This window comes from Apus apus, chromosome 7, assembly GCF_020740795.1.
Source record: "Apus apus isolate bApuApu2 chromosome 7, bApuApu2.pri.cur, whole genome shotgun sequence".
Taxonomy (NCBI): Eukaryota; Metazoa; Chordata; class Aves; order Apodiformes; family Apodidae; genus Apus; species Apus apus.
In genome coordinates, this window is record NC_067288.1 from 30,291,566 (window position 1) to 30,318,594 (window position 27,029).

At 52.1% G+C, this 27,029-nt stretch overlaps 1 protein-coding gene across 1 annotated transcript in view; it reads left to right on the forward strand.

Annotated features, from left to right (window-relative positions):
• The first annotated feature begins 4,198 nt into the window (after positions 1 to 4,198).
• The window catches only part of SGIP1 (SH3GL interacting endocytic adaptor 1), a 48,857-nt gene continuing 26,026 nt past the window's right edge, over positions 4,199 to 27,029 (forward strand). Inside the window, exons 1-9 of the mRNA XM_051625537.1 lie at positions 4,199 to 4,261; positions 17,260 to 17,323; positions 19,961 to 19,985; positions 21,338 to 21,415; positions 22,978 to 23,034; positions 23,338 to 23,392; positions 23,914 to 24,089; positions 25,846 to 25,857; positions 26,434 to 26,445. Coding sequence (XP_051481497.1) covers positions 4,252 to 4,261; positions 17,260 to 17,323; positions 19,961 to 19,985; positions 21,338 to 21,415; positions 22,978 to 23,034; positions 23,338 to 23,392; positions 23,914 to 24,089; positions 25,846 to 25,857; positions 26,434 to 26,445 — 489 coding nt within the window. The 5' untranslated portion in view covers positions 4,199 to 4,251. The remainder of the gene's footprint in view (positions 4,262 to 17,259; positions 17,324 to 19,960; positions 19,986 to 21,337; positions 21,416 to 22,977; positions 23,035 to 23,337; positions 23,393 to 23,913; positions 24,090 to 25,845; positions 25,858 to 26,433; positions 26,446 to 27,029) is intronic.

The window sequence follows — 27,029 nt, forward strand, 5'->3', positions numbered from 1 at the left end:
AGAGGCAGGAGTGGGGCCAGGGAGGCAGCCCTGCTCCCGCTCCTTCCCTGGGGAGCTTCTCCACGCGGGAGTTTTGCCCTTCCCTGTATCCAGAGGAGGGCCAAGCCCACGGAGCTGCCCATTAAAGGCAGGATGGGCACGTTTTCCCCAGTGCTGTGGGAAGCAGGCAGCCCTCCTGCTCTTTTCCCTCTCCCAGGAGCATCCTGCAGCCAGAGGCTCCCTCCTGGGGACCCGCTCCCTTATCCCTCGTGTCTCTCTCCGGAGCCGCTCACCGGGGCGGGAAGGGCTCGGTGGCTCTTTGTGCCTGGGAAAAGCGGGCACGATCAGAGCAGAACACCTACTGGAGCAGAAGGGACCGGGCTGCGTTGTGGAGCGAGGAGCAGCAGGTCCAGAGAGGGGCGCGGGCTGCTCCTCTCCTCCTGCCACCCCCCTGCCCCGGGCTGATGGCAGCGAGCTGCCCGGGATGAGCAGGAAGGGATGAGCCAGGGGCTGGCGGGGCTCATTCCCCTGGGCTGGTTCAGCCCTGTTCCTGCTGGGAATTGCAGATGTGTGTCCCAAGCTCTGGCTGAGCAAACCACGACTTGGGGTGGCCATCCTTGGTAGCATCTCGGGGTGAAGCGTTTTCGGGTTCAGTTTCCCATTTTCGAGGAGGTTGTAGGAGTCCATTTAGTTCTCAGGTCCCAGCTGATGGGCTGCTCTGTCTCCACGTCCTCCTGGGCTTGCTGGAGACATGGGTGAGATGCTCCTGGTGGGGCCATCCCTGGTAGAGAGAAACCTTTTGAGTAAGGAATCTTGAAAAAAAAAAAAAAAAAAAAAAAAAAGTCACTTTATTAGAGCCCAAGTGGCAGCTTCTGAAAGAGGTTGGGCTTGTCTTGAGCAGGTTGGAGCAACCTGACCAAGAGGAAGGTGTCCCTGCCCATGCAGAGGTTTGGTACTGGAAGAGCTTTAAGGTCCCTCCCAACCCATTCTATGATGGTTCTGTGAAATGTCCGTTTGGAGTGAGACCTCTGCATCCCAGGATTTATAACCTCTGGCAAACCAGCACCAACCTCCAGTGCCCTGCATGGGAGACATTTATTTTATAGGGGAACAGGCAAATAGTTGGACTTCTTTGGAAAGTCAATTTTGCAGGTGATTAGGGAGGAATCCCAGGCACCACGTGATGCTGGGAGCTGCTGGTGATGAACCTTCCTGGGGGTCTGGCCTCGGCCACCACGTTTCCCCCCTAGACCAGTTAAAGGGATGACCTTATTTTTAGTCCAGGTTTAATTACGGTTTAGCGAAAGGGTTGGGGAGCTGCGGCGATGTAAACAATCCCTGGTAATGCTGGGGGATTTGCCAGGGCCAGATCCTGGGTGGGAGGATTGGAGCTTTATTTAGCAAATCCCCGTCGGTGCTGGGCACCGTGCTCCTCGCCTGCCCCAGGCCACCGTGGCCCCGGCTTCCTCTGCTCCCTGTCACATGGACCTAGGGCCTGACTCCACTGGAATATGAGTAATTCACTCTGGTGACTCATTTTCTGCATTATTATTTATTTATTTATTTATTAAATCTGTTGACTTCCCCCATTGATGGTTACTCACAACCTCCTATCGCAGATCCTTCAGGAGCTGCCTGAGATTTCCAGCTCGTTTGCTGAGAAATGTCCATGCACCAGCTGGTGTGGCTGGAAATCCTCTGGAAATCCATAAACACCAATTTTACATGAAGATGAGAGGGGCTTGCTGGCACTGCCCTGCCCAGCACCCCCCACCCTGGCTCTCCCTGAGCATCCCGCCCTCGGGAAGAGCCAGTGCAGGGAGCAGGTTTGGAATGTCCTTAGCGTGGGGTTAATTTTGCCCTGGGGAAGTTGAGTTTCGGTCTTGCCACATGGCAGGAATTATTTCATAAGGCTGAGACATCCAGTGGAGCTGACTGGAGCTGGGGTTAGCAATGAGCCCTGGATTTTCCACCCGTGCTGATGCGGTTTAGTGCGGAGGCTGCTGGAACTTGGCACTGGGATGGAGGAATTTGGTGAAGAAAACTTATTTCTCTGTTGTCCAGCTGGGGAGGGGGTTTGCAGAGGATGTGGCAGCTCTTCCTGCCTGGTTAAGGAACACGAGTCCTGCCGAGGAGTATCCTGAGAGCTGTGGGAGGGTCTGCAGCAGCTGGAAGCAGAGCTGGTGGGATGCAGGTGTTGAGCAGCTGTGTGGATTCCAAAATGAGTTATTTGGTGCGGCCAGGAGGGATCTGGCCACCCAAGTGGGTGCCCATCACCTGGGTGTTCTGCCTGGTTCCTCGGGACATTTTGGGGCTGGTCTGGGGGCTGTGGAGCCATGTTAGGTGGGTCAGGCCCTGGGATTATGAAGGGATTTCCTGAAGGTGCTGGATGTCCATCCCTGCCACCCTGCTGGAGGCACAGGCAGGTGGCAGGAGCTCCTTGTGGGGATTAACCAAACCATCTGCTAAGTAATCCTGTGCCTCTGTGTGCGCCGTGGGGTTGGGTGAGGGGACACTGTGTGGGACACCAGAGCTGATGACCTGGTGCTGAGGCTCGTTTCCCTCCTGCTCTGTCCAGACCCTCAGAGGTTTTCGGCTTTTAAAAAAGTTATTATTTATTTGTTTATTTAAATGGGATTTTGTTTTTAATGGGGGAGAAAAATGGGTTGTTCCTTTTGGATGGGAAGAATGCTGCAGGTGCTGCTGTCCCTGCCTGGGAGCAGGGTGAAGTCCTGGGAGATGTGTGTGGCTTGGATGGTGCTGGGGTGACGGGGGACAGGCAGAAGCTCAGTTTCCACCCCAGACACGAGGTCATGCTGAGCAGATGAGTTCGTGGGTGCCGGTGAGGGGCTGGTTGGGCTGCAAATGTTGTGCCCAGGAGGGGGGAGGCAGCTCCTCTGTGGGTGCTGGTGGGAGTCACCCCCATCTTGGGGTGCTGGGCTGCGGTGGTGTCCCTGTGCTGGAACATATGTATTTTTAAATACAATTTATATAAATATATTAGATTGATAATACTATAGAAGTACAAGGATATTAAAATATCCTTATAAATTATTATAACCACTATTGCTGGCTGGTCAGAGCCAGTTTTGAATCTCCTGTTTAACTGGGATGGTCCTGTCCCATGTAACCCCTGTGCTGGCGTTGCCTGTCACCTCCAGCCACACTCCCTTGGAGCAGTTTTCCTCTGGGAAACGGTTTTCCAGGCGGGAAGGGTGGCATGCCCTGGCGGGGGCGGGGGGGGCTGGATGCCGTGGCTGGCACAGGAGGACGTGGCAGTTTGCTGGGACAGGATGGTGGCATCTCCTAGGACAGGGGTGTGATGGCCGATTGGGGGGGGGGGGGGGTCTCCAGGCTGGGGGGGACCCTGGGGGAGGCCGGGGGGGTGGGGGGGGTCAGCCCTTGCACACCTCCCCCTCCCTCCCCGGCCTCTTTTGTTCCCGTCTCTGGCGACGCTTCGGCTGCTTCTTCAGGCGAAATTAATTCCCAGGCTCTCTTGGAAGAGCGCTCGGGAAGAAATGTCTCCCTCATCACCCTTTGGGGGCTAATTGCTGGCGATGTGACGTCAGCCCGAGGGATTTGGCCCTGGAATGGCTGCGGGAGAGGCTGGGGAGGTGTGTGTGGGGGGAGGAAACGACACCCGCGGATCCGCACCCACCCCCCGTCCAGCTCCGTAACCTCATCCCGCCGGATCGATCCATCCCCCCCTTTTTTTCCCAGCCGGTTCCCCTAACCTGACAGCGCCTGGTAATTAATCTGGCGTGTGTGTGTGTCCCCCCAGCCCCCGCGACGGGCTTAGAGGGGAGGGGAAGTGCGTCACGAGGCAGGGCGAGGGGGGATGCTCTTGGTGACAGTGCGAGGCGGGGGGGGAAGAAAATAAGAGGAAAAAAAAATCAAGGGAATTAGGTTGGTGTGTTCCCGGGGGGGCTGCGTGGGGAGCGAGCGCGCATGTGAGGAGGTGCGGGGTGGGAGGGAGCGGACGAGCCCTGCCCGCCTCCTCCTCCCTTTCTCTCAGCATCCTCCGGGGATCGGGAGGTGATGCAGGCGCAGCAGCATCCATGGCCTGCCTGTAGCATCCCGGCTCCTGCCTGGCCTTTCTTTCCTTTTTATTCTGGCAGCTAAGCCCGCCGGGGGATCAGAGGCGTTTGGCTCGAAGCAGCTGGTGACCGGGATCGTGTTCTCCCTGCATTTTTTTCCCTCCACACCCCCCCCCCCCCCAACCCCCTCCACCGCCCCAGCTCCTGGGAAATTGAGGAATGCAATTCTGCCACCATGATGGAAGGTAGGTGATGAGCCTGGGATTGTCTGAGTTGGAAAAGCAACGGGGGGGAGGGGGGACGGTCTGAGCCTGGGAATCCTTTTCCTTTCTAAAACAAACAAACAAAATTAGAATAAAAATAAAAATAGAACCCTCCCCTCCTCCCTCTAATCCCCACCAAGCCGGAGCACCCTGCCCGCTGCCGGCGGATGGTGATATAATATCAAGCCCATGGGATGATTTGCAATTCCAGCCCCGGGGAAAGCAGTTCGGGGGGTGCAAAATGCCTGGATATCCAGGAGAGCTGCTGGTTCCTCCAGCTGGCCAGGAGGGAGCTGGGCCAGCACAGGCTGCTCACCATTAACATCCTTGAAGGATTATTTTATCCTCTGCTCGGAAAGACACTCTGTCAGCACAGGGAATGAATTGAAGTGTTATCCACAGGGACAGGCCAGGGGCTGGGAAGCCTGGGGATGGGGATTCTGGGCTTTCCTAGCTCCGTGGATGAGCATCTTTTCAGTGGGAAATGAGGATATTTGAATTACAGGTAATTTTTGCCGTGTAGTGTCGTGGGTTTGAAGGTGCAGGCTCTGGGGAGGAGGAGAAGGGGATGTTGGATGGAATAAAAAAAAAAAAGAACAGAGAAGGAAATATGGGCTCCAGGCAGAAGATGCTTCAGGCAGCATTGAGGCTGAGCCTCTGATCATGTGTGGGAAAAGCCCCATGGCATTTCCTAAAGAAATGTTAACCCACCTCGTTTGTCTCAGCTGTATGCAAAACATGCTTGATATTTTTTTTAATTGCCTTTTTGGACTAACACACAGGGAAAGGAAGAGTTTTTACTATTTTTAAAATTTTACTTATTTTTTTTTTTAACAGAATAGGTACCCCAGGGCCAACCAGATCAAAATCTTCTGCATTTTGCTGAAGGCCCTTTGGCCAAGGGCTGGTGGAGCTGCCTCTGGCACTGCTCGGGGATGACAGGCAGAAATGGGGCTGCCCGTCCCTGTGTCCCTGGGAATCCTGCTCCCTCACCCTGGCTATGTTATCCCAGGAAGGTGTCAGGCTCCATGTAACCCCGACTTCTTGTATTGACTCCAAATCTCTGCCTCTCCTTGGCAGTCCCAGTGCTGCCCGTGTGGGAGCAGGCAGGGATTGCTGCCGGCTCTGCTCAGGATCCTGGTGTGATGGGAATGAGTGTCTGTGTCCTTTGGGAGGAAATGCCTTCACTGTCTCCTCTAATATGGATGATCAAGTCTCAGACAAAGGAGATTTTAATTTGGGGCCACGGCATGCAGCTGGTCCTGCCCTGCTGACACACAGGAGGTGATGGGAACCAAGCTCCCAGCCTGGGCGAGAACGGGGAATTTCAGGGAAGGAGTCGTGAACAACACGTCTGGGAAGGGATTAATGTGGATAAACTGGAGCTGGCCTGAGGTCCTTCTGGCTTTGGGCTCTTGAACTGGTTCTGTGGCTGGTTGTGGGGATGGCTGTTGGGGTTTTTGTTGTTGTTTGGGTTTCTTTTTGTTTTTCTGTCTGTGTTGTTTTATCTTCCTTGAGGATTTTTACCTTGCTTTGGAAATGCCCAAGATTTGCTCTGGGGCAGGAGCCTTGGTGTCCCTGGCCTGGGTGCAGGGATGTCCTGTCCCCCCTAAGGCTGGTCAGGGCTGGGCCAGAAGCTCGTTGGGTGCTGGCAGAAGTGGAATTGCCTGTCATTAAGTAGCCTTGCATTTTAAAACCAAAAATACTAATCATAAAAAGTTTCCCCATTATCTCACTTCTTAGACCACTTAACACGTTGCTCCCCAACTAGCTAATGCAGGTTAGGGTGAGAGCAAGAAAATCATGCTAGAAGAAATAATTACTGCTTAGGGTGGATTTTTAAACAGTTGGAAACTTGCTTTATATATGGAAGAGTGAGGCTTTTGTGGCCAGCATCCTCCTGAAGCAGTGGCTCCTGGCAGAGCTGCTTCATTTTGATGTGAGATGTTAGCTTAATTGGAGCTGGAACTTTGAAACCCACCTAAGATACCCACAGTTCCTGCAGCAAATGTGTTAAGGGGGGGTTTATGGTGGTTATGATTGTTTAAGTCACTTGTCTCACCAAAATGTTGGTCGCTGAGCTTGGTGAGGAGCTGGGCACCTTGGGGTGTGGGGCCACCTGGCATCAGCCACAGTGATGGACCTGGTTTGGTTGATGGTTTTGGATCCTCCTCTTTGGAAACAAGAGAATTTGGCTCCTTGGGAATGATGCAGGATGTGTGATTTGTATTGGCTTGTTCTGAACCCAAGGTGGAATATTTCCCCCTTCTAGTAGATGGGGAGAAAAAGGGCAGATTTTTCACCACATGCTTAAAAACCCCAATGATATCTTACAAAAAACCAAGTGTGGGCACTGTCTCAAGAAGTCAGATCTTGCTGGGAGGAGAAGTGAACACGTGCCAGATGGTGTGCTGACCACCAGAAGCGGGTGATCTTCCTCCTCTGTGGTGCAGTGGGGTGTGGTGTGCACCAGCCACTGCCCACCACCCAAACTGGGGGTGTTGCACTGGGGACTAAACCCCCCACCTCAGCTTGGAGCTGACCAAAAAACCTGCAGCAAAACTGCAGTGAGTGTCAGCCCTAAGATCTGAGACCCAAACGGCTGCTGGGAAGGTCCCACCATGTGCTGAGAAGGTCTCCACATGCGTGGCTGTAGACAGGAGAGGTTATTTAGATGTTCCCTTTGATTGCAAAACACCTTGGCAGGGCAGCAAAAGGTGCTGGGCCTGTCACCCATGTAAACAATCCGTGCCCAGGAACAAGTTTATCTCCTTTTTTTAATCCATCTGTTGCATCTCCAGGGTACCGAGGGAATTTTGTACAGCTTAATGGGAGTTTGGAAATCACTGCTGCAACATGTCACTCAAGCCAGGAGCTCTGCAATGTTTGGGAAGATGAGACAGCCATGTGGCTGCCAGGAGCTGTGTGGTTTGACTGGAGAAGGTCATTCCTTCTTCTGCAGGAGATAGTACCTGTGTTTTCCCAGAGCATGTTTGCTGGGGAGAAGCTTTCCCAGAGTGGGGATTTCTCTAACTTTTCTCCAGGTTGGTTTTTTTTGGTTTGTTTTTTTTTCTTTTGCACCTGTTTCTGGGCAGTTTGTGAGACCACCCTCCATGGTCACACCCAGAATGGCAAAACCATCATCTTTTAGCAAGGGTTGTCTCCAGGCCTTAGGTCTGGGTTGTGCTGAACAGGTAGTACTGGGCCCAGGGCCATCTGATGGCACATAAAGCCAATTTTCTTGCCAAATCAACAAAAAAGGGCTTTTGAAAAATTATATTTTAAGTGGTCTTGTTTCACTGAGTGGTGTCTTGGAATGTGCTTGGTCCTGGCTGTGTGACTCAGCAAGGAAATGGCCTGGTAGAAACATCTGGGTTCAATTTGGGAAAGCCAGCAGCAGGTTTGGGTTAATTAACATAAATTCAGGCATGAGGACCATAATATTAAATTAAGACCTGTGGTTTCCATTATGTTGTAACTCATGACTTGGGCTTGCACAGAGGCCTTGGCTTGCAGGAGCATCTCCAGCCATCTCCCCTGGGAGAGCAGTGATGTCTCATGCACCCCAGGCTGGAGCTGGGCTGGTAAAACTGGACCTGAAGAGCATCCCCTGAATGTGGGTTGGATTTGTTCAGCAGAACAGGTTGCAGTAGCAACCTCTACTCTATGAGGGGAAAATTCCCTTTTTACAGGCATCCAAGCCCCTCCTATTGAGCTGGGTTGGGTTTTCCAGCTCTGGATGTATGTTTCTCCATGCTCAGGGAAGGGATAAAAGGCTCTAGCTCCAAACCAACAGGCTCCCCCTAAACCCTTCTGGGAAATGCTTTAGGTCAGGGCTGGTGGTACCTGCCAGTTAAGACCCATAAGGTGCCAAGGGGTTGGCTGGAGTGGTAGCCTGGAGGGTTTGAACCAAGATCTGAGCGAGGCAGCAAAACCTGATGGTTTCCCCACACCTAAAATGGTGGATGGGATGGAGCAGCTGCAGCAAAACTCCAGCAGGGGTTTGGTTTTGGGGCAGAAAGGACAGAAAAGGTGGCAAAGCTCAACAACTGCATGTGAGTGAGGGCTGCAAAATGCCTCCTTGGAGTGAGCCCCAGTTTGAAATGTGCCCCTGGGCATCTCAAACGGGTGCCCAAAAGCAGCAATTTGGGTTTCTCTGCCAAGGCAGGAGCTTTCTGCATGATTCATTGGCCTTATTCAAATTTTCAAGATCCTTTAGGAAAAAAAAAAAAAAGGTTAAATCAGGTTTCTGTTCTTCTTGAACCTCCATTACAGGGTGTTGAGCAGATTGAGGAGGGGAATCCATGGTTGTGTTTGCAGCCCATATGATCTGGGAGTTGATCCTGACCCATCCCAGTCTCTCAGAATCCCCCCCGGGCCTTGGTACATCTGTCTTTGCCTTTAAATTGTCTTTTTTTTTTTTTTAAAAAGGAGAATTATTGAGGAAAAAAGATCTTAAAATTCTCCACCTACATGTTGGAGGGAATTTAAAACATCAGCTGAGATGAATGCCTTGGTGCATGGGATGTGTGGGAATGATCTCACGGGCAGGTTTGGGCTGGGTTGGGCTGAGAAGAACAGGAGGAGCAGGGCAGCTTTGGGCTCAGAACCACCCCTTTGGGCTCAGAACCACCCCTTTGGGCTCCTGCAGGATTTCCCACCTCCCACAAATATGTAAGTTTTCTAAAGTCAGACCCATAGAAATCATTAGATGCCCCTTGTTATTGGAGCCAGTTCATAATAAATGGGTGTCAGGCTCTTTAGTTTTGGGCATCCCTTGAAATCCCACCTGGTGGGTGCAGGTGAGATGTGTCTTGTTGCCCTCTTGCAGCCAGCAGAACAAACTCTAAAAAAAACCCCAACAAACCAGCTTGAATGAGTTTTTTTTTGATGGCTTAACCAGAAGGTTTTGGGTCAGCTGGAGATGGAAATAAACTCAGGTATTTTCACATAGTAGAAAAAAAAATTGGTATTAAAATCTTGATGTTGGTAAACATGCCCAATAATGAGCTCATCTGGAGCAGCTTTAGGTGCACCTTTAGGCCACCATAAGGTGGCCTTCCAAAGGAGGTCTAAATTTTTTGATGTGGTTTATTGGATTTCTGCAAAGGTTTGGCCTGGCCTTAGTGCAGAAGATGCCAGAGAAGGGTGGATAAATAATTAAGAATAAGGTCTCTCATGCTTGGTGTGTATCTGGCTCCTTCCACCCGGGGCCTCTGTCTCCTCCATGCTGTGAGGTTCCTCTGCAGGAGGCAGATGGGTGGCAGGACTTCTCTCAGTTTTGTTAAATGCTGCCTGGAAGTGAAGCCTTTCTTTAGGTCAGGGCTCCTGCTCTTGCTTTATTTACCCTCTTGGTGTGTTTAATCATGTTTAATTAAGAGCCTGATTTGACAGCAGACCGTGGGAGGAACAGGAGGGTTAGAGGAACTGGGAATGGAGTGTCTCCTCACCCTTGATTTTGAGTGTAAACCTTCAGCATAGGCAGATACTGGATGGTTTTTGAGGGGATGACTAAATTGAGAGCAATGGCAGCTGGCCCAGGGTTGTACCTCGTCCCCAGGGAAGTGGCTCCCATCTTGTGCAGGTGACAAAGCCACCCTCCCAGCCTGGGTGTCCTCTTCTCCACCTGGGAGGTGGGAGTGGGAGTTCACGGAGGGTCATGCAGGTGTTGGCTGCAGCAGGGAGGCCTTGGTGGCTCAGCCATGGTCTTTGCTAATGTCACACCTGGGCAAGGGTTTGGGTGGGTTTAGTCAGTCCTGAGGCTCTGCAGGAACGTCAGGCTGTGAAATTGGGGTGGTTTCCATAGCAAATGGCCAGAAGAGTTGCTGGGAGTCTGGTGGCTTTCAAGGAGATGCCTTTTAAAACAGAGCTGTGAGGTGGGACCTGCTTGTTGGCTGTGGCTCCAGCTCTGGTACCAACAGCAAAGCCTGGCAAGGAGAGGTTTGTGAGGGATGATTTATTTTTTTTTTTGGGGGGGGGGTTGGAAATACCAGCATGGGGGTTATGATGTGAGTGGGTGTCCCTGGGATGCACTGTGGGCAGGAGCCACTCAGGGCCTTCCAAGGGGAGGCACCTGGCAGCACCATCATCTCCCCTTCCCAATAAACCCCCAAACCCCCCCAAAAATAGAAATGAGTGTCACTGGGGAGGGAGACCCTGTCCTGGGCAGCAGCTTAAACAGCAGAGCAACCTTTGGAGAAGTGCATCTGAGGTTTCTGTGTGTGTGCCAGCTGGGGATGAGAGCCACAGCTGTGTCCAGGTGGAATTCCCTGGCTCTGCTGGGGGAGATGTTTGTGTGCTGCTGCCCCTCCTCACTTGCTGCACACCCAGGGGCTCTGGAAGTGATTAGAAAAGAAACCCAAAACTCTCCTGGCCAGGGAAAGAAGGAGGTGAGTGATTCCTGCAGCTGCTTTACGGAGGGTGGGGAGTAACCTGTGAGCAACCATCTGCATCCTTTGGGTGTGAAATTGTCCTCAAACACTTGGCTCTGTTGCAGCAGAAGAAATGACTTGATGTCCTGTGTGTTGAGACGTGTCCTGCTGATGCTGCCCTTTATTTTTAGGACAACCTCTAGCTGCTGGCTGGGTCCCCAAGCTTTGATGCATGTGTCAGCAGCTGCAAACCCAGAGGTGGCCACTTGGCCACGAGCCTTTCTTTGAGTTCTTCTTCACGCTGAGCAGCTGGAATAGGAGAAGTATTTTTAGAAAGGGGTTGGATGTTAATTCAGAAGCTCCTCAAGCCGAGTTCACCGTGACCTGTTCAGAGACTTTATTACCCTCATGGTTGAAAAAGTGACTGTATTTCTGAATCAGCCACAGGATCTTGCGTTGCATCTGTCCACTGAGGGTAGATCCCTCCATCACCATGTTTCCATCCCTGGGGAAGGGGCTTGGACCCTGAGGTGGTTTTGGTGCTGTGCTGAATAGCTGAAGATCCTGCAGGTGCCCATCTCCTCCTCCAGCCTTTCAGCTGCCCTGGTTGCTCTCCCATCAGCTGTGTGCCCACTCTGGGGTGACTCCAGAAGCCCTGGGTGCTGGGCTCAGTTACAGCAGCTGAGCAGGACTGAGCCCAGCTCTGTTGCCACCTCTCTGCTCCTCCTTGGCATGTCCCCACTTGGTAGGGGAGTGTTTTTAGTGCAAAGCCTTTGATCTCCTTGGTGAGAACCAGGAGCACCATGGCTGGACCCTCCAGTGAAAGGTGATGTGTGCCACATCTCCAACCAGCATTGCTTGTAAGGCCTGACACCTTGAGCCAGGACTGACCACTCCTACTGCAGGAGAAAATGGTCCCAGAGCAGTAACTTGCCATGTGTTATTTGATTCAGGTTCTTTGTGATCTCACAGAATCATTTTGGTTGGAAAAGACCTTTCTGTTCACAAGAGCATGTAACTGTAGGACAAGGGGCAATGGTTTTAGACTAGAAAAGGGGAGATTTAGGTTGGACATCAGGAAAAAGTTCTTTACTATGAGAGGGATGGATCCCTGGAACAGGTTGCCTAGAGAGGTGGTTGGGGCCTCATCCCTGGAGACATTCAAGGCCAGGCTTGATGGGGCTCTGAGCAGCCTGTTCTAGTGTGAGAGTGTAGGGGGCTTGGACTAGGTGACCTTTAGAGGTCACTTCCAACCCAGGGCATTTTGTGATTCTACGATGATCAAGTCCAACTTGTTTCAGGCTCTCAAACACTTAGTCCTTCAGCGCCTTCCAAGTGACATTTCCAAGGAGCAAGCTTCTCAGCATTTATTTTTATTAAAAAAACCCCAACACAGTACCCAAACCAGCTCCAAATAACTTGTTGCTCACTTTTGTTTTCCAGTCTCTCCTTCCCTGAAAGCCCCAGGCAAGAAGCCAATAGTGTTCTGCTCCAGCAGAGAGCAACAGAAGGGGCAGTTGAGGCCACCATCCCTTTCTCCTCTTTTCTTTTTTATTACTTTTTCCCATTTTCTAACAGGGAGGAGCTGCTGTAACCTTGTGGGAGGCTGTGCCACCCGTCTGTGGGGCTTTGCTGACCAGTTAATTTTTTCCCCACTAACCTGCAAGTGTAACTGGGCAGAGTGAATCCGTACAGGTGGGCAGCAAGGACCTTCAAAGCCTTTTTTAATCTCCTTATCAAAGCTGGCTTTGTCAGGCCCCCTGGCCAAGCTGAACAGAGTGGTTTAGTCACGGGTTGCACTGGCAGCTCTTGGTTTCCTGGAATGAAATAAGAAGTAGAGTGAGATCCTGCAGCCCCTGGGCAGAGCTGGGTGGGCACCCAGCACTGCAGACCTTCAGAAGGGGCAGCAACTCTGGATTTGAAACTGGCTTTTAAAGTGTTTTGAGGTAGCAAAACAAATCAGCTCCCACAGGTGACTCCTTCAGCTTTTCTGAAAGGCTTTTCCAGGGAAATTTCAGTTAAAAAAAAACCCTAAGTTTCCTGACTGGTTGAATTGCAGAACTTGCTTGAGCAGGCAGAGCACCAAGTCTAGTCCTTATGCTGGGGAGCAGGTGGTTTCTAGACCCCCACCAGTCACACATCAATCCATATTACCATCAAAAATCTTGGATTTGAGGTAAAGCCCATTTGAAGCCAAGGCTTGTTCCCAGGTCAAACATGCATCCCACTAGGGGCTGGTGTTCTTGCTGGGAAGCACAGCTGCCCCTTGGCCCCATCTCCAAGGGCTTGGTGGTGGCCCCTTCCTCAACTGGAGAGGGGTGGTTTCCATCCCTGCCATGGCAGGGGGTTGGTTGGGACTAGGTGGGTCTTAAAATTCCCTTCCAACCCAAACCAGCCTGTGATTTGATGGTTCTATGACCTGAGATAAAAACTACTGTGCCCAGGGCTGCCCTGGCACCTTCATCAGGGATTCATTTGAATGTGAATGTGTGGTGGTTGTAGTTGATCTGAAGCAGAATATCCTGGCCTGGCCTCAGGACAGATTTCTCTTTGGAATTAAGTTCTGGGTTATTTTTTATTTTTTGATACAAGAGGAGGTGAGCTGTAAGAAATGTGGTGCTTTGGGTTTGGGGTTGGTTTTGGTTTTGTTGTTGTTTTGTTTTGTGGTTAGATGGTAGGAATACCTTGATTGTGTGTTCCCTAGGAGCTGTGGTCATGGGACATCTTGGCTGGTGGAACAAAGTGCTTGAGCAGGACAGTCCCAGCAGAGGGGTGAGGAGAGCTGTGAACCTCAGAGCTTGCTGGGGGTGAGGAGCTGGAGAGAATCTTGTCAGAAAGTGTGAAATAGTGGAGTTCAGCCCTGCTAGGAACCCTGAGAATTGAGGGGAGGGGGATGAACAGTCAACCTGAGATAGATACAAGTTTCAAAATTGTTTCCAGGAGGGGATGAGCAGAGCACTTCAAAGTCTGTGAAGATACACTTGGCAAAAAGAGCTGGCGTGCATCATGTCCCTTTGCTCAGAGGGGGGGAGGCTAAAGCCAGAAAGAAAGACCCTTGACAAGGGGAGGAAGAGAGAGAGCAGAGCAAATGCCAAACTCTGAGTCTCGACTAAAACTTGGTCTCCTGCAGTAGCTGAGATGCACCATTTTAAATCATGGAAGGAAGCAGGTGATGGTGGAGGTCGTGGTTTGTTGCCTGTGGTGATATTTGGTGGGTATGGGTTGGTGGCTGGAGGCTGGTGTGACACTGTGGCAGGTGGGGAGGCAGCAGAAGACCTTGTCTGACGAGGGGCTGGTGGTGCAACCCCTGGCCAAGGTCTGCAAGGCCAGTTCCTGCAGAAGGAGCTGCCACGAGTGGCTGATCCAGCCTCTCTTCTCCAGAGCCACTTCTGCCATTAGACTGGGAGATGAAGGTGGCTGAAACATTAATGACTGTGTGGAGGCAGCAGGAGGAAGGCTTTTGGCTCCTCACTGCCTTAGCAAGCTGCTGAACAGCTGGTGAGGAGCTTTAATGCAGAGGTTGGTTCAGGGAGAGCATTTTGAAGGTTTTGAAGACGCGTGTTCATTTAGTTACAGACGAGGTGGGCAAACCCCAGGGTCAGGTGGAGTGCAGCACTGGGTTCCTGAGGCCTGACTCCTCTGCTCCTGGGGCTGTTGGAGTCCCTGGCTCTGCAATGGCCCAAAGGTGCCCATTCTCATGTCAAAGATGAGCAGCTGGGCCTGAGCTCAGGGCAGGAACATCTTCTGGGCTGAGGTGCAGAAAGTGGTTGAGATGCTGCTGGCCAGGTGATTTATCTGGGGCTTGATGTGCTTACACCCTCACTTTAATTTACTGTTTGCCTTTTTCCTCTGGGTATGACTCAGAACTCAATAGGTTTATCTTGCTTCTGGTTTCTTTTTGCTGAGCAATGTGAGGATGATGATTATTATTTAATTTTTTTTTCCCCCAGTAAAACAAGGCAAAAGGAAATACAAAGTCCTTTGGCCATGAAGCAGCAGCAGGTTCCCACCTCTTGGGACACAGCACAGCAATTCAGTGAGAGCCTGTGCTGGTCTGTGTGGAGTGGGGAAAGGGAGCTGCTCTGTGCCAAAAAACAACAAAGAAAAACCAGACCTAATAGTGATTATTCCTTATTTCCCCTCTATTTCATCCCCTTCTTCGTCCCTTACCCAAAGGAACTTTGGCCACAAGTCTCCATCTTGGCAATAAATAATGTTTATCTTCACATTAAGTTGAACCTATAATTAGATGTTAGTTCTTAAGAATAGAACATGGAAAGTTTCATAGTGTTAAATACTAATTCATCCTTCTCAGATGCTAATTCCTAAGTATCTGGAGAAAAAAAAAAGAAAAAAAAGATAATAGTAAATGGAAGATGAATAATGCCCCTGAGCTGGAGCCATTTTGTGGTTGAAATGAGATCCCAGCACACAATGCTTCAGCCTTGGCTTGTGGCTCCTGAGTTCTTCAGTAAGAGCATTGGAACCATTTTGGCTTGGTGTCCTATGGAGAAGAGAAGGCTCCAGGGAGACCTGAGAGCACCTTCCAGTGCCTGAAGGGGCTCCAGGAAAGCTGGGGAGGGGCTTGGGACAAGGGCAGGGAGGGATGGGACAAGGGGCAAGGCTTTAAACTGAAGATGGAAGATATAGATAAGAGATTGGGAAGAAATTCTTGGCTGTGAGGGTGATGAGACCCTGGCCCAGGCTGCCCAGGGAAGCTGTGGCTGCCCCATCCCTGGCAGTGTTGAAGGGCAGGTTGGATGGGGCTTGGAGCAGCCTGGGCTGGTGGGAGGTGTCCCTGCCCGTGCAGGGGGTGGGACAGGATGAGCTTGAAGGTCCCTTCACAGCCCAGCCAGTCTGTGACTCTATGATGAGCACTAATTGCATGTGAAGCTGTAGCACCTTGGAAGGGCTGGTGGTTTCCCTTGTGTTTGTCCTCTGTGGGCAAGGCTGGCTCTGTGGGGTAGCTTTTGCAGCTGCTGTTGGTGGGAAGGCAGACTTCACCCCTGCCCCTTTCCTGAGGCAGAGCCTTTCTGCCTCTCTGAATTATCTCTTTTTCCCTTCAGTCATTGCCATTTGAAGCAGATGGTGGGACCATTACATAACTGAGCAGAAGGTTTTGCTACGAAATTTAGTCAAATCATGCCCTTCTTCAGCTAAGACTGAACAACAATTCATTTCTGGGGTTTTTTTTGGCCCTTCCTCTTCTGCTTTCAGCTGGGAGGATGAGGTTGTTCCAGAGGGTGAGATGAACAGGAACCTTCCCCCGTTAGGAGCGTTATCGTTTGCTGGGGCGTGATCCCCACCAGGTGCTGCTGTAGAGAACATCACCTGAGTGGTGATTCCAGCTCCTCCCAGCTCTGGGCCACCCCTTGGTGCCCCACATGGACGTGCTCTGCTCGCCTTGAGCCTGGAAGCAGTTGTAGGAAAGCAGAAGGGTGAGATGTGGTGAACCAGAGCTGTCCATGCCAGGTTGCAGGAGGTGCCCGTTGGGTTCAGCATCACCCCGGCCATCCCTGCTGCCCTCAGCAGCTGGAGACCTATGGATCCCATCTGCTGGGAGTTCCTGGGATCCCAGAAGATCCCTTCGTCCCTGGTCGTGCTATGCTTGCTTTGGGAGGAGGAGGAGGGAAGAGCACTGGGTGTGATTTTTTTTATTTCAGGAGCAATTCCTTTTTTTTCCTGTTTCATGGGGGATGTGTCCAACCTAAAGCTCCACATGCAACATCAAGGAGAGCTGCTGGAGCTTCTCTTGGTCCCTCCACAGCTGCCCTGGACCTAGTGTTGGCCCAAAACCAACCTGACCATGGGGTATCAAGAGCCTGAAGCACCCCCTTGTATTTTGATAACATTTAAATCCAGCATTTTTTGATGTGCTGCAGAAATCTGGCACTTGTGGTGCTGGTGGCCTGTTCCAGTCCACACCCAGAGGAGCAGGATGTTCCTGGGAGAATGGGAAATCATTTCCATTCAAGGGCAGGTTCAAAGCAGGAGGCAGATCAAAGGAACCCAGTTTTCCCCAAAAGCATCAATGGAATGAGCTGTGCTGGGGCCCAGGGCTTCTGGGATGAGCCCTCCTGTGTTCTTGGGGTGTCCAGGGCTGGTTTCAGGGGAGATACAGGAGACCTGGCTCTTTCAGTGCACAGTTTGAGGTAAAGCTTGAGGCTTTTTGTTGAATCCTGAACAAGTTTGGGGGTTTGGGGTTGGTTTTCCTTTTTAAATAACCACCTGCATGGTTTAAACTGTTGGGTTTTGTTGTTGTTTAGTTGTTTGCTCCTACACCAAAGAGGGGGTTCCTTCTCCAGACATTAGTACCCACAGGTAGCATTGCAGAGAAGTCTGTAATTAAGCTTAGAAATATTAGCTGGGAAATGTGTCATCACACAGGCTGGGACCAAGTTATAAGTGTGAAGTGAACAAATAAAAGGTGTAAGCAAACGGACGTGTGACCTGTGGAGCCCTGCGGGTGGTTGCTTGGGTTTGGGTCCTCAGTTTCATAAATCAGGTTGGAAAAGGTACCTGACAAGGGAATAAGGAACCTTTTGGAGCCTTGATGTGAAGCTGAAGACCTTAATATTGCGTTCCAACATCTGTTCTTGCTGCCCACAGGACTGAAGAAGCGGACCAGGAAGGCCTTTGGGATACGCAGGAAAGAGAAGGACACTGATTCCACGTAAGTCAGGGAGACACAAACCACAGGAGCAGATGATGATGATGATGATGCTGGGGAGGAGCTGATGCCAGGACAGGAAGGGAGCTGGTGCCTCACTGGTGTTTGTCACCCTTGGGCCAAGAAACTGGTGCACCCAGTGGCTGAGAAAGGAGGCCTTTTCTGGGTGGTGCTGCAGAGAACGAAGCTGTGATGATTCTGTGCTTCTCCACGTGGTTGCAATTTACAGCCACAGTCAGTGGTGGTCAGGAGAGAAATTGCTCCTTGGAGAGCTTCAGCAGATGAATCTGCCCAAGCTGCTGGTCTGCCTGTCTGCAGAGATCTTTTTCGATGTAAATTCGATTTAGAGAGTGGGTGGAGTGAAGGGCTGGGGAGCTGGGGCAGGCTCAGGGTGCAGAAACATCTGGTGGGGGCTCCTCCCCACATCTGGTGAGGGTTCTTAGCCACATCTGGTGGGGGATGCTGTGCAGGGCTGCTGAGACCAGCCCAGGAAGGGCTCTCAGCTGCCCTTGATGTGGCTTTGGGGGGAGGTCCCCAAAGGGCCTGTGTCACCAGCATGCCAGGGATGGAACAGGGAACAGGAGGTGAGGAGCCATGCTCCTGCAGCATCCTCCTGGCCTTTCCAGAAGCTCCCAGCAGAAACACTGTGAGGTTTCTTTGTCTAATTTGTTCTCCTGAGCTGTTCTGTATCTCAGCAGTGGCTGGTGAGGTTTCCTGTGGGAAGGGACATGTGTTGGCTATGGTGAGCCCAGCTGCACCAGCACCTGTGAGGCTTTGCCTGCTACAAAAAGTGGTCCAAAGCTATGTAAGAGACATGAAGCACCTCCCAAAAAAAGGGCTGTGCAGCACCCTGCTGGCAGAGGGGACTTCCCATCGGGAATGTTGACTGTTCATCCAACCACCAGCCAGGCTGTGGGAAGGCCAGGAGCTCCTGCTCCTGCCTCCTTTATAATTTATGGGAAGGATGGGCAGGAAACTGCTGTGCAGCCTCCTCTTCTGCTCGTGGAGAACCAAGGAGGCAAGGCCAAGGTCCTGCCTTCAGCCAGCACCCAGCTTTCCAAGCTTGTTCCCCACCACCCGCTCTTCCAGGGGCTGGGAAGATAACACAGATAACAAGTCCTGGAGCCTTCATGCTGGTAACGAGCTGGCAGGGAGAGACAGAGAGGCTGCAATTAGCAAGCAGCAGTGATTAGCACGGGGTCATGGTGTGGTCATCACCCCAGGAGGCTTTGGGTCCTCTCTCCATCCTGCAGGGCTGGGAGGAGCAGCTGGGTGGGCTCCTGCAGGTCCCCTGGTTGTCACCCTGGGCCCTGTGGGCACCCTTAGGCATGGCCACCCCAGCCTGGGCAGTGGGCACTGCAGGGGGGGGGGTCTCTGGAGGTGCTGCCTGGGTTTTGGGGAGATGTGGGATGTGCCAGAGCTGAAGTGTGGGGCCAAGAGCCTGCCAGGTCTTTCCTTCACCAGCCAAGGGTCTCCAGGGCCACTTCAGGCTGGGCTTTGGGGACTTGGATGGGAGGTGATGTTCCCTGCCTGTGGGGGGAATGAGGATCTCTGTTTCCAAAGGATTTTGGAGATGTTTCTGTGAAGACACGAAATGCCAGATAAGAGATGGGAGGTGTATGTGTGTGACACCTGAAAGGAAGTTGAAGTAAGGTGGGGAGGGTGGGTCTCTGCTCCCAAGAGCAAGGGATAGGAGGAAACAGCCTCAAGCTGCTCCAGGGGAGGTTTAGATTGGATCTTGGGAACCATTTCTTCCTGGCAAGGGCTGTCAGGCCCTGGCCCAGGCTGCCCAGGGCAAGGGGGAAGTCCCCATCCCTGGAGGGGTCTCAAAGCCCTGGAGATGGTGCTGAAGGACACGGGGCAGTGGTGGCCTGGGCAGGGCTGGGTTAATGGTTGGACTGGATGGTCTTAAAGGTCTTAAACCAAAGCAATTCTACAAATTACTGAGGTTCAAAGGTGTTACTCTCAGTGAAGCAGGCAGCAGGTCCCTGCAGGGTTTCTCTGATGACCCGAGTCAGACATTAATTAGCAGCACGTCTCTGGCAAGGCAGGGAGCTCGGCAGCGTGTGGGAGGCGGAGCAGCCAGGCTGGTTTCCATAAACGTATTTGTCTTTTCAGTAAATAACTGAGCATCCTTAGACAGCATCTGAAGGTGGCTGCTGGGCCTGCCTTGTGCTGTGGCCGAGGTCCAAATCCCAGAAGCAGGGGGGGATTAGCAGCCTCCAGGAGTCTCAGCAGCTTTCAAATCCAAAGAGAAGTGGCCGCGCTTCTGGCAGAAGAAGAATTTCTCTGTTACTCCATAGATCATTTGCTTTGTCTTCTGCAAGGGGGTGCAGAGCCTGGGCAGGGCTGTGGGGTGGGTGCAGGGAGGAGCCAGGGGACAGCACAAACATCGACAGGAGCCATTTCTTTCCTGAGAAGTAGAACATTTGTCATGTAACAACTGGAGAGCAACAGCACTGAGACCACGGGGTGGGTTTCGCCAGGCATGAGTGGGGCAGGTAATTCAGCTTTGCTGACCACTTCCAAATTCAAAGCATTGTCTCTGTGGGCTGGTGGAGACAAAGCATCTCCCTGGGTTGGTGAGGTGAGGGTGCTGCTCAGGAGCTAACACCACTGCCTCTCTTGGTTCTTTTGCAGAGGGTCTCCAGACAGGGACGGCATCGTAAGTACGGCACAGACCCCCTTCTGCTGCCCTCTCCCTCCCGTGCCAGTCCCTCCATCACTGTTTGTCAACTGCCTCTTCCTTTCTGTTTAATATAGAAAATAAATGCCAGCAGGGAGTTTGAAATAATGACTTATTCCAGGTTTTCTACAAAAACAAGAACAATACAGGAGGCTCTGAGGAGCGCTGTGGGCAGAGGGACCAGGTGTCCTGCTAGACCCCCCCACCCCCCTGCTCCTCATCCTCCTTTCCACTCCCACTAATTGGCTTGGGGCAGATTTGCTGTGTGAGGAGTTCAGGGAAAATTGCCAGGACAGCTGTTTCCAAGATCTATTTTTATTTTCTATATTAAACTGAAAACAAGGAGATACCAGGTCTGGAATTATTGCTGCTTTCATTTATGGCGTTTGATAGGAATGCTCCTGCTAGATCTGGGATGGAGCCCTTCTCCTTTAGCCCTTTGATTTCCAGTTTGCAAATAAGTATGTTGGGTTCAGACTGGGACTGTGCTGGTCATGGTTTCTTCAGCAAATTCAGGTGTCAGAAGCTCACCTGGAAATAAAAACGAGAGCCTTTGGGGAGGCTCAGCAGGGAGAGCAGTGCTGGGGGTCTTTTTTTGAAGGCACACCAAAAATCAGGGTGCAAAATCCTTCCGAGAGTTTGCTTTTCGTTTAATGTTTAATTTTCACATCTGACCCAAGATCCTTGGCTTTGGGCTCACCCTGCATCCATAAGGCACTTGTTAAGAAATAGAGATTTTAAAAAAAAATAGAGAGCTTGCAGCTCAGGTAGTGCTTTAACCACGGCTCTACTCAGCAGTAATCAATAAATCAAAGGCAAGGAGCAGCCTGGAGCTGTTTCCTCTGCAGGCAGAAGGGCTTTTCTTGCCATCCCTGCCAGGTGAGCTCGGGTGCCCTCTCAATCCAGCTCCTACTCTGGGTTTTCCAGGTTTTTGGGCAGGGCAGGGCAGGGTTTCCAGCTCTCCAGCAAGCTGAAGGGTGCAGAAATGCAATTGTCTGGGGAGCTGTCATGAAGGCACTGAATCTTTTGGGAGGGAATTGGAGGATTTAGTGTTACTTTATCTCCTACGACCTGTTCTCACCACAAGATTTGCAGCCACTGGAGTGGCCAAGAGGCAAATCCTCTGTCTGCTGAATAGAGCCTAGTTACCTGCCCCCAGTAAAAACCCTGCTTGCTCCTAAGGGAGCCACGGCTGAGCCCTCCTTTTCTCAAAAAACTATGTATTTTCTAATTCTTTCATTTTTTTTTTTGTCTCTTTGATTATATATATAATCAATCAAACCCCACCCGACCCTTTCCCCCTATTCCTGCCAATCCCTGCCCCCTTCCAGCCTCCCAGCCCTCAGCCCAATGAGCCACCTTGCAATAGCAAACCCGAGAGTGCCCGGGAAGGAGGCAAAAAAAATGGGGTAAGGAAAACAGAGCTTGGCTTTACAGCTGCCACAGGGGTGTTTAAAAAAAAGCTGGGAGTCATTTTGGGGTTGAAATCCAGAGTCTAGGAAAACGCCGTTTAGGTTGAGCCCAGTGTGGGTGAGTTGAATAGGAATGGGGGTAAATGGAAGTGGACTGGGGGGAAAGGAGTGTCCCAGAATTGCAGCTGGAGTTGGATTTTTCACCCTCGGGCTCTGCTCTTGGGCAGGATGGTGGTGGCACAGGAAGGGCCAGGGGGCCCCGTCCAGCCCTGGGATGGTGCCTTGTCCCATGGCAGGGTGCTGTGGGGTGGAGGGGTGTGTTTTGCAGCTGCAGGGAACTGGATTATCTCATTTAGGTGCCCCAAACTAAGAATTGAGCCTGACTTCAGTCCCTGTGCTGGCCTTGCAGCACTTCCAGCAGGACTCTTGGGTGGGTTTTGGGTGCCTGGAGCAGCAGATGATCCTGTAGGTGATGGGTGCCCAAAGCCTGTCCCACACCAGCCCCCCTGGGTCTGAAGCAGCAATAACCTCTGTGTGTGTGTGTGTTGTCGGTGTGTTGTGGCAAGCACTAATACTGTGTTCCCTTGGAGCAAGTCCAGAGGAGGCCACAGAGATGATGGGAGGGCTGGAGCAGCTCTGCTCTGGAGACGGGCTGGGAGAGCTGGGGTGTTCAGCCTGGAGAAGAGAAGGCTCCAGGGAGACCTTAGAGCACCTTCCAGTGCCTGAAGGGGCTCCAGGAAAGCTGGGGAGGGGCTTGGGGCAAGGGCAGGGAGGGATGGGATGAGGGGGAAGGGTTTCCAGCTGGAAGAGGGAGCTGGAGATGAGATCTGAGGGAGAAATTCTTTGCTGTGAGGGGGGTGAGACCCTGGCCCAGGTTGCCCAGGGAAGCTGTGGCTGCCCCATCCCTGGCAGTGTTGAAGGGCAGGTTGGATGGGGCTTGGAGCAGCCTGGGCTGCTGGGAGGTGTCCCTGCCCATGCAGGGGGTTGGAACTGGATGATCTTTAAGGTCCTTTCCAACCCAAACCACTCTGGGATTTGATGATCCCAGCTGGGTCAAGCAGTCCAACCCAGCCTGGGTGAAGCACTGCCCCCTGGCCTGCTCTGCAGGTGGTTTGGCTACCAAATAACAAACCCCAGACCTCCCTTTGCCTGTTCTAGGGAAGATTATTATCTCCTGGTGGATATTTGTGCTGCCCATGGGATCCCCCACAGCCACCAGCTCCCCCTGGGGCTGGAACATCCTGGCACACCCAGAAACACCCATTTCATCTCTTCTCCTTAATATACATGTTCAGCTAAAGAATGCTGGGGGGGGAGGAAGGCTCTCAGTTGTCTGGTGTGGAAGGCATTCCAGCAATGGGGAATGCTGGTGTGTGTTGCCAATGGGCCTGTGCAGAGCAGCTCTCTGTAGTGCCTGCACCCCCAGCCATCCCCAGCAGCATCCCAGCCCTATAGACACAGTATATGTCCCCTCGTGTGTACAGATGTGTAAAAGACCTGCTGTGTTCTTGTTTCCTTCACTTCAAAACCTGGCAATCGTGTCTTCCCATCTGTTGCAGAAGAAAACAAATGGAGCCCCCAATGGATTTTACGCCGAGATCGACTGGGACAGATACGTAAGTGCCCCCCAGAGCATCCCCTCCCTCCAGCCCCAGCAGCCTTTTGGCTTCCGGGGTGATGTCCAGGTGTTGGTTGTCCCTAGATGTGTGGTTTGCACCTGCGTGTCCATCAGGCTGTACCAAGCTCTGCCAGGTTGCAGTGGGGGGGCCACTTGCAGCCCCAGGGGCCACCGGTGGGTTTGGGATGCCTGGGGCTACGCTGGGCATCCCTCCCTGCAGCAGGGAAGAGCTGCTCGGGTGTTCCAGGAACAGAAACAACACTCCTGATTCTTTTGGGCTTCTTTTTTGTGTCTTATGCAGAATTCCCCTGAGCTTGATGAGGAGGGATACAGCATCCGACCAGAGGAACCAGGCTATATCCTTTATTGTTGCCTTTCCCTCTTGGCTTACAAACTGTAAGATGAGCAGGGGCTCACAACCAGGCCGGGAGTTGAACTTATTTATTATTTATTTCCCCCCCTTTCCTTTTTAGCTGTGGCTCTGCAGCTCCAGTTGGCTCCCAGAGGGAGCTACCTGAGGCAGCAGAGCACAAGGTGACTTAATTGATTCTCTGAGTTGCCTGCTGTCAGCTGAGGAGGGGTGAGCATCCCAGCAGGGTGTCCCAGGAGGACTGGCTTTGTGGGTGGGAAGTTGGTTTTCAGCTTCCTCCTCCCAGCTGGAGGAGGAAAAGTGGAAAAGCAGGATTTCTCCCTCTCTTGCTGCTGCAAAGCTCTGACCCTCTACAGACCATGAGCCGGTGCAGTCACGATGGGGAGGCAGCTACTCCTGCCCTTGGGTGCTTGGAATAAGCACTTTGGGAACCCCCCGTCCCCACTTTTCAGGGGGCTTTGAGCCTCTGGATGCTGCAGCAGGACACCTTCTTTAACTGAGCCCTACCTACCAAAGGAAAGCACTTCTACTCCTCCAGCGAGTCCGAGGAGGAGGAGGAGGCGCACAAGAAGTTCAACATCAAGATCAAGCCTTTGCAGGCCAAAGATGTCCTGAAGAGCGCGGCCACGGTGGACGAGCTGAAGGCCTCTGTAGGCAACATTGCACTTTCTCCCTCCCCCGTGGTGAGTCCTGGGCTTCTCTGTCCCTCCCCCTGGTTGAAGAAGTAGGGATGGTCCCCTGAGCTCATCCTGAGTGAGCTGGGGGCAACCCCTTAGGTCCCTTAGTTGGCCTTTGTGTCCTTATTGATAGGGCCCCATCTGTGTAGAGGCAACAATGTGACTCAGATACGTTGTGGTGATGTTTCCAGCCCAAAATATCTTAAAAATTCCCATTTCTGCTCATAGAACAGAGATCAGAATCTGTCATTCCCTTCTGTTTCCCCTTTCTTCCTCATTTTTCAATGCCATCATCACTCAGGACACAAATCAGGTGGGTCTTGCCCAGACCCCCAGGACACGGAAAGCATTTTGGGGATTTTTCCACACTGCTCCTGTGGGATGTTAGAGGGACGTTTCTTATCTGGGGTCAGTGGAAGGAAACCTCTTACCTCCATAGTTCCTCCCAGTGTAAATACCATCACCCCCTGGTTTTCCTGAAGCTTGTCAAGATTTGTTGTCTCATCCCCATCTGTTCAGCCACGAGAAGATTTGTTTTTTGCCTTTCAGCGTGGGCTAAAAGTGTCTTTTCAGATGAAGTTTTTGCTGGTTTATAATTAGCCCGTGTCTGAAGTGTGAATGAATCCAACATATGCATGAACAGGCAAAAATCAAGGAAGAAGGGAAGAAGAAACAAGGAAGAGGAAGCGAAATTACTGCTTTTATTTCTTCTTTCCAACCCAAAGTTGTTAATTTTCATGAAGGGTTCTGGGACAAGTCACTGTCCTGGGAAACCCAGAGTCCCTCTGGCCTGGCTCTGCTTCCCCTCAGTTTGGTCCCTTTTGGTGATGTCCCCTCCTGGATGCTTTTTTGGGCTGAACATGGGAGTTCCTGGCTGTTAGCAGTCACGGGTGAGAAACTGCAGTTGGCTGCTTTGGGAAGCACAGGAAAAGGAGGGGGGGTGGGGGGGGATATCAAACTCTAAACCTCAAAATCAACCAAGACAAGTCAAGCAAAAAGGAGAGGGGGAGTTTTGGAGACTGGCAATTATTTGCCAGGTAGGTGGGGAAAGTTGATAGGGGATGGAAAAAAATCCCAGATTTTTTTTTTAATTATTGCAAAGCCAAGGGATGGGACAGGAGTTGTGCCAGGGGAGGTTGAGATTGGATCTTGGGGACAATTTCTTGCTGGCAAGGGTTGTCAGGCCCTGGCCCAGGCTGCCCAGGGCAGGGGGGGAGTCCCCATCCTTGAAGGAGTTTCCAAGCCCTGTAGATGTGGTGCTGAGGGACGTGGGGCAGGGGTGGCCTGGGCAGGGCTGGGGGAATGGTTGGACCTGATGATCTTACAGGCCTTTTTCCAACCCAAATGATTCCATGATTATCCAGTCTGGGTTTTTCCAAGTGTTGGCCCCAGCAGTTTGCACACAGGCCAGCACAGACATGAAGCAGGAGACATTATTTTGGGAGGAGAGAGGGAACAGTGCAACATCTTAAAAATGGGATGGGAAAAGCACTAAGGGCTTACTGAAGGGGCCAAGTCTATATTGGGCACATTCTCCACCCCACTTGCTGTAAGGTGGCTTGGATGCAGGGTTTTATTCCTACGTGCTCTTTCTCCCTCTGATCTTCCCTTGGGATGGATGCACACACAGCTCTGCTCAATATTTAACAGCTCTACACCTGCTGCTGCTGCTCAGAACACAGGTCTTTTATTTCTGTCTTATCCCTTTATAGAAAATACCTTCTCATTTTCTTTTTGTTCTTATTTTCCTGCATTCTTGTAGAGGAAAAGTCCGGTAAGAGGGTGTTTTTTTTATCCCCATTTTTTTTTTTTTTGTCACAGCCCTGTCCTCTCTTGGTTGCATGGTCCCTGTTCTGCATGGCTCTTCAGCTGGAATGTGAAATGCCAGTAACAAATCCTCCTGCTTCAGGAGGCGTGATGCTTGTTGTTTTCCTTGATTTAACTCAGCATTCAAAACCAGAGCTTTGCTCTGAATGGTCTGGGGGTGTAGTTTGGGTGGAAGAGCTGGTGGGTTTGGGCAAGATCTCTAAGGAGAGTTTGACCTGGGTGTGGCTTCTGTACATCATTGCACACTGGCAGGTAGGAGAAGGCAGAGAAACCCCTTGGTGGGCTCTGGTGTGTGATGGTGGTGGCTTCCCCAGGCCTTTGGAGCCCCGACTGGGGAAATTAATCCCTTCCTCAGGTGTTGGGGTCCCTCTCTGGACACTGCTGTCCCCACCCAGCCCTTGGGAACAAGGAGGAGGAGCCCTCCTGGAGTGCTGGGGGGTGTGTGGTTGCTGGGGGTCTGGGGTGCTGACCTGTCCCTCTCTGACCAGGTTGTCTCTTCTCTCTTCCTTCTCGCTGGCCGCAGCGGCGCAGCCCGGTGAGCACCCACTGCCTCCCCCCGGGGAATGGGGGTGCTGGGGAGGGGTCTGTGGCTGCTGGGGTCACCCAAGTGGGTGCTGGGGTTCCACAGCCAGCTCAGGGGAAGGGGAGTGGGGTGCTGGGGCTCTGCTGTCACCCCAGGGGGTGGTGGGACCTTGTCCTGCCCCACCAGTGCAAACGTGACCCCAGTGATGAGCATCCTCCAGGCTTCACCCACATCCCTGCACACCCCTGGAGCCCCTGTTTGTGGTGGGGGGGTCCTCATGCAGCCCTCCCCCCTTCCTGCTTCTTCTGGAGGGATTGCAGCTCCTTCTGCCCAGGGGAGGTGTGGGTTGTGTGGCGAGGGCCAGGATTTAAATTGCTAAAAATGTCACTGGGCTTAGATCACCCTGTGCAGCCCATCAGACAGGAGGTGGTTGGGTTGATGTCATCTCAAGGAGGGTGAGGGTGGTGGAGGTCCCTGTGTCAGGGCAGCTGTGATGACAGCCCTGCCCTGCCTGGAGATGGCTTCACGTGGCTCCGTACCCTCTTGGTAGAGCTTTGTCTGCTCCCTGTGTGCTGGGAGCAGGTGGGATTTCCCAC